At 49.2% G+C, this 6,448-nt stretch overlaps 1 protein-coding gene across 1 annotated transcript; it reads left to right on the top strand.

The window, feature by feature from the left end:
* The first annotated feature begins 421 nt into the window (after positions 1-421).
* Positions 422-4,492, top strand: NXT1 (nuclear transport factor 2 like export factor 1). The gene is made up of 2 exons (XM_012512241.2): positions 422-747; positions 3,701-4,492. The coding sequence occupies exon 2, from the start codon at positions 3,762-3,764 to the stop codon at positions 4,182-4,184; it is 423 nt and encodes a 140-aa protein (XP_012367695.2). The 5' UTR covers positions 422-747; positions 3,701-3,761; the 3' UTR covers positions 4,185-4,492.
* The last annotated feature ends 1,956 nt before the right edge of the window (positions 4,493-6,448 follow it).

Here is a 6,448-nt window from a genome sequence, read left to right as displayed (position 1 = left end):
ACATGTTGCCAGACGGAAGGCCTCGGCGGGATCAGGCAGCTGCTGCTGGCCGTGATTGCATCAAGTGGTGACGTTTCACTAGCCTTTTAACTGAAATCACTCCAATACAGGCGCATGTGGGACGAGGGGTAAGCACCTCAGCCGACCCCACACACCTTCCCCGTCCTCACCAGCCAAGCGGCCTCCGCGCAGCGGAAAGAAAAGGAGACGCCACACCCAGCCCTAGGGGGCGGGACCTGAGAGATTTGGCCCAATCAGGGATCCCACTTAACCAGATGGGCCGGAGACTGTGACCCGGTTGGACCAACGAAAACTCAAGGGCGGATTTGCCGGGATTTCTGGGAACGTGACACTCCCGGAAGCTACCGCCTCTTAAAAGCCACACATGGGCGGAGTTAGCCTTCCGGCCCGCAGTCCCACTGGTTGACTTCGCTGCCTGTCACGGGAATGCGGGAGTGGGCGGGGCCGGGGCGCTCGCGTCTGCGCGGAGCCCGGCTGGCCGCGCGCGGGAAGCCGCGGAACTGCGCCGGAAAGTCCCCCGGCTGTGGGGCCCCGGTGACCCAGAGTACGTCTCCAAGAAGGAAGAGGAGGGGAGAAAGGCGGCTCTTCCCGTGCCCCTACCCGAGGCCTCGGCGGGCCCACCCTGTGACCTCCGCGACCGGCCCCTCAGTGGTACTGCGGCCCGCGCGGGGGGCGTCCCGACCGTGGGCCCCGCGGCCCGCGCTGACCCTGGACGTCGCCGCGCAGGTAGATTGCCGTCCCCCGGCGGTCTGAACCCCCGAGACAGCCCCTCGTGCATACCCCACGCTCTCCTCCATTGTCGCGAATGAGACACGGCTGTGCCTTTGTCCACGTGGTAGAGTTGCCGCCGGCGTGAGGCTCTCGCCTGTGCAAAACGCGTGGCAGCGAATTCTCTTCAACGAGGAGAGGCGCGTCCCCTCACAGAGCAGCTCTCGGGTCTGAGGAGGGCCGGGCAGGGCGTGCATCTGTCTAGTTTTGAATTAAAGGCGACTCACAGGAAATAAGGCCATGCCACTGTGGTAGCTTCTCCCGTCCAGCTCCGGACGCTCGACGGTGCGGGCGGTGCGAGGAGGCGGCGGTCTTCACAGCCTCTTACTCCAGTCCTCACGGTCTGGTTCTTTTTCTGATTTGACACAGACAGCGGCACTGACGGCCCCATACGTAGCTGAGAGCCAAAAGTGGAGATGGTACTTCTATGGGGTGTGGGGGCGTGGCCAATTGTTAGATTGTGTTTGGAAAGACAGCCAGGGGCGGAGAAGAGGGGCATTTCTGAGATGATGGGGGGACTGGTGCCATGGAGGGAGGAGGAGTGAGGTGGAGATCGGGAATTCCAGCCAAAGAGAAATGGGGTCACTGGGAGAAAATTCCCACTCCAGCAGTCCTGGAGTTGTGCTCATGGAGACTTGCTTATGCGAGTAAAAGGACAGCGTCGTCTTGACAGAATTTCAGCCCTCAGTCTAGTCTTGTAAATGATAGATCAGGAGTGTATTTAACCGTCGTTACCTTGATCCTGCCCTAGGTTAACCTTTTCTCATTTGTAAAATTGTTACACCTTTTTCATCCATTTATGGTAACATTTAAATGTGGTAACATTTAAATATGCGAAGCCCTTAGCAAACACAGCGCTTCTTATTCGTGGTTTCCGCGTGGGGTGGATTCTGCCAACCTCAAATAAAAATATTCTTCAGAAAAAGAAAAATGCGTTTGTACTGAACATGTAGAGGCTTTTTTTTTCTTGTCATTGTTTCCTAAACTATACAGTATAACAACTATTTACATCCCATCTACATTGTATTAGGTATTATAAGTTACCTACAGATGATGAGAGTATATAGGAGGATGCTGCGCATAGGTTATATCAAACAATAAGTTATGTGAAAGAAATGAAAGGGGCTTATTTTATCAGGGACTTGAGCATCTGCAGGTGTTGGTATCCTCGGGGGTCCTGAATCCAGTTCCTCACAGATACCGAGGGACCGCTGTACTCAGTTCAGAGTACAGTTGAGGCTTAACTTTGAGGTCTGTGGAGGGCGTGGAAAGACCCACGTCTGAAATTGGCTCTTAACTGCTCATTTTTAGGACAGCTTCCCTCCCAGCCAGCCCTTTACCAGAAGCAGTGCACCACCTTTGCAGCCGTTATAAGTACCTGGCTCTTTCCAGCCCTCTGTGGAATGTTTTATCTATTTCATAAGCTAATCATTAAAAAAAAAAAAAAGTCTTTTTTTGAGATGAAAATATTCACTATTTAAGTTTGTAAGTATAAACTATTTTAGTAATGTCTTCTATTTTAGTAATCCACTATTTTAGTCACGTCCTCTTTTTTTTTAAGTGAAATATTTTAATTATGGAGAAAAGAACATAACAGTTGTACCTGTACCCTGAAAAAAGTAAATGTCAATTTTTTTATGCTTTTGGACTTTTTTATTGGGGGGACAATGTGACATTTCAGCTATAGTTCACATTCTGTGCCCACACACCCAAGAGCTTTGAAATGTAACATGCCTTTCTGTTGAGGCACTGTGGCTCCACAGGACTTATCTGGTGGATATTAGTACCTGTGTAAGCTGGGTGTCCTGCCTTCTAATCCCCACTCACCCAAGAGGTTTGCTGCTTCCAGCTTATCATGGGGATTATGGCTGCCATTTTGGTCCTGTCCTCATATCATTTGTGTTTCTACCCTCTTAAGAAATCTGCCTTCTCTGCCCTCCCAGTTCCTCTTCAGTGAGCTCATGATAGACTTTCCAGGACTCAGCAGCTGACAAGCATTTCATTGATTTGGTTGGCCTTTATTGGGCCAGTGACCATTCTTCCCTTCAACATGGTCCACTGTCTTTACCAAGGGGCAGTCATGTCTGTTGCAAGCATTCAGGAAAGAGTGGCCTTCCATAGTCAAATGTACTCTATTTTATAAAATGTGATTTTAAAAATTCATGGTCCAATCAGGCCTCCTTATCCTCTGGGAATTGATTCCAGCAGCATCCCCTACCCCCACAACAGACCAAATCTGCTGATGCTCCAAGTCCTTGATATAAAATGGCGTTAAGGCGGGGCACGGTGGCTCATGCCTGTAATCCAGCACTTTGGGGGGCCGAGGCAGGCAGATCACCTGAGGTCAGGAGTTTGAGACCAGACTGGCCAACATGGCGAAACCCTGTCTCTACTAAAAATACAAAAATTAGCCAGGCGTGGTGGCAGGCACCTGTAGTCCCAGCTACTTGGGAGGCTGAGGCAAGAGAATCGCTTGAACCTGGTAGGTGGGGGTTGCAGTGAGCCGAGATCGCGCCATTGCACTCCAGCCTGGGTGACAGAGTGAGACTCCGTCACAAAAACGAAATGGCACAGTACAGTCAGCCCAACATATTTGCAGGTTTCGCCCTGAGGTTGGCTGAATCTGTGAATGTAAAACCCTCAGATATGGAGTGCTGACTATAACGAAATGTTTTTAACTAAACACTTAATGTATACTGTCTCAGTATGCCACAGTGGTAATCTTATCTTAACAAATGAGCAAACTGAGGCTTAGTAAAATTAGGCATTTAGGCATTAGGCACTATTTGAGCCTACAGTCATTGTTCTGCAGTCTGTAACTATTTTGCCAGTAGTAGAAAAGGAGGAATGTTCCATTGTCAGGGCAGAATGAACTTTGGCATTCACATCTCTTCAACCTTACTTCCCGCAGCCCCTGGTTCCCCAAGGCAGAGGAAATACCCTGGTGGAGCCCTCCTGCCATAGAACCAGAGATGGCATCTGTGGATTTCAAGACCTATGTGGATCAGGCCTGCAGAGCTGCTGAGGAGTTTGTCAACGTCTACTACACCACCATGGATAAGCGGCGGCGTTTGCTGTCCCGCCTGTACATGGGCACAGCCACCCTGGTCTGGAATGGCAATGCTGTTTCAGGACAAGAATCCTTGAGTGAGTTTTTTGAAATGTTGCCTTCCAGCGAGTTCCAAATCAGCGTGGTAGACTGCCAGCCTGTTCATGATGAAGCCACACCGAGCCAGACCACGGTCCTTGTTGTGATCTGTGGATCAGTGAAGTTTGAGGGGAACAAACAACGGGACTTCAACCAGAACTTCATCCTGACCGCCCAGGCCTCACCCAGCAACACAGTGTGGAAGATCGCAAGTGACTGCTTCCGCTTCCAGGACTGGGCCAGCTAGTGGGGGTGGCAGAGGTCTCTTTGCTTCATTCAGCCCTAGCTCTGTAGAGAAATGCAAACCTCGACTCTCAAGGATGTGAGGAACACAAGTTCATTTCTGTTGTTGCGGAGACACTGCAGACTCCACTGTGCTGAGGTTGAACTCTTTTTTTGTTGCTCAAGCTCTAGGAGTCCCTTTCCTGAATATATACTTGTTTGTCATAGTTTCCTTTTCAAAGTAGTAAACTTTTCTATTTTTCTACTTGCCCAGTAGAGACTCTGATTCTGGAAATTCTGACAAATAATTTAATAATACACATGTTGCTTCTTTCTCCCTGTCTGATGTGTTTGACCAGGTTTTGAGGGAGGAGGAGGGCTAAAGGCAGAAAGCATAGTAGGAAGCACCCGCACAGGGGTGAGGATCAGAGCTTAGTACCTACCCCAGGCACCAGTGTGCACATAGTTGACCCACCTGGAGCTGTGATTCACAGCCCCATGCACACTAGAATCTCTTGGGATACTGAAAATTACCTATGCCAAGGCCATACTCCAGACCCAACCATGCTTGAGTATGTGTGTGTGTGGTGGTGGGTAGGGGGGTTGGTTTTTTTTTTTTTTTTTTTTTTGAGACAGAGTCTTGCTCTGTCACCCAGGCTGGAGTGCAGTGGCATAATCTCGGCTCACTGCAACCTCCATCTCCCGGGTTCTAACAATTCTTGTGCCTCAGCCTCCTGAGTAGCTGGTATTGCAGGCACATGCTACCACAGCTGGCTAATTGTTTGCCTGAATCTTTGAGGATAGGACTGGGCATGGGCAGTTTTAAAAAGCACCCTAGGTGTCTTTTAGGATACATCACCTTAGGATACAGCAAAATCACCTAACAGATGGCTGGGCCCTACCTTAGCACCTTAGCTAAAAATTAAATGTTGAGAACAGATGAAATACTAGAGTTAGCTAATAATTGCTTATAAATGACGCCACTATATTAAACTCATTCATAAAGAGAAAGTGAATCAGCACTGATTCTGAGAGGAAGAAGCACTGAAACTGGGATGGGGGACATCAGAACTAGAAGCTGCTTTTACTGATCCTAAAGGCCAAACCCAATTGCATTTCTCCAATGTAAAGAATAGAGAACCCTGTAGAAGTTTGACCAATAGATGATGTGCCTGCCATGCTGCAGCTTCCCCAGTTAAGTTGTCTTTGGTAAGAGTGTGCTAAGTTTGGGATAGGGTAGTCAAGATACTGAGATGGGAAATTTTGAGAAGGGTAAGAATCCTGATGAGCACAGTGACATGGGTAGCCGTTTCCTCTTGACACCCCTTCCCTTCTCTATTATCTGAAGCCCAGTGTTTTGAGAGACAAGGGACCCATCTTAAAGACTTGACTTTCTCATTCAATTTGTAGCTAGGTCTGACATGTGATTAAGTTCTGGCCAATGAAGTAGGACTGAACTTGGGGGAATTTTCCTTCAACAGACCTTTTTTCCCCACTCTATCCTGCTGCCTGGAAAGGTTATGCTGGCCTGACCATGGGCTCTGGCTCAGTCTTGGCCAAGAGAACAGCTCAGCTATACCCTAGAGGTAGGATAGTGCTGAGCTAAAAGGAGTCTAGGTCCCATGTGGAAACACCAAAATAGCCACAGCTCACTCAACCTAAGACTTCTTTTTAAATGAGAAATCCCATCTTAAGCCATTATCAATTTGGGGTGTGTGACACTGACACACAGCAGCAATCCTAAGTGAGGAAAAGGATTTGAATGGGGCAGACTGTTCACTATAGGGCCCAGAGGACACGGGGACGGCCCCAACTACTGCCCCTCAGGTCCGGGCCAGACCCCCAGTGGACAGGGAGGATAGGGTACTGGGCGTGTGTCCCCACCCACACTAGCCTGGTTGCAGGTGGCCTCCAAGGGCACAACGGGAAGCTCCGCCCTTGCCACACCCCCGCCACCTGGGAAGACAAGTGTGCGTGGCACCCTCCTCCTTCGTCCCTGCGGGTGGGGTTTCCCACCGGTGGAAAGCGCAAGCCCCTCCCGTTATGTCCAGCGCGCTGACCACTGCCTTAATTATAAGGCAGATGAAGGTGAAGAGTTTACTGGTTTTTATTTTTACAACTTTTTCTAAATTTTAAATTATTTTAAAAAGTTTAAGAAATTAATTGTGCTGAGTGTAATCACACAGTGCGAGTTCTTAATAGTGGTCACATCCACAAACCTTGTGTGGAAGAACAGAAGGCGTTCTGCTTTCTGTGTTTCACCGTCTCTCCCTCGCTTCAACTTCCAGG

The sequence above is a fragment of the Nomascus leucogenys genome, chromosome 13, assembly GCF_006542625.1.
Source record: "Nomascus leucogenys isolate Asia chromosome 13, Asia_NLE_v1, whole genome shotgun sequence".
In the NCBI taxonomy this organism is placed as follows: Eukaryota; Metazoa; Chordata; class Mammalia; order Primates; family Hylobatidae; genus Nomascus; species Nomascus leucogenys.
This window is presented reverse-complemented; position numbering and strand designations above follow the sequence as displayed.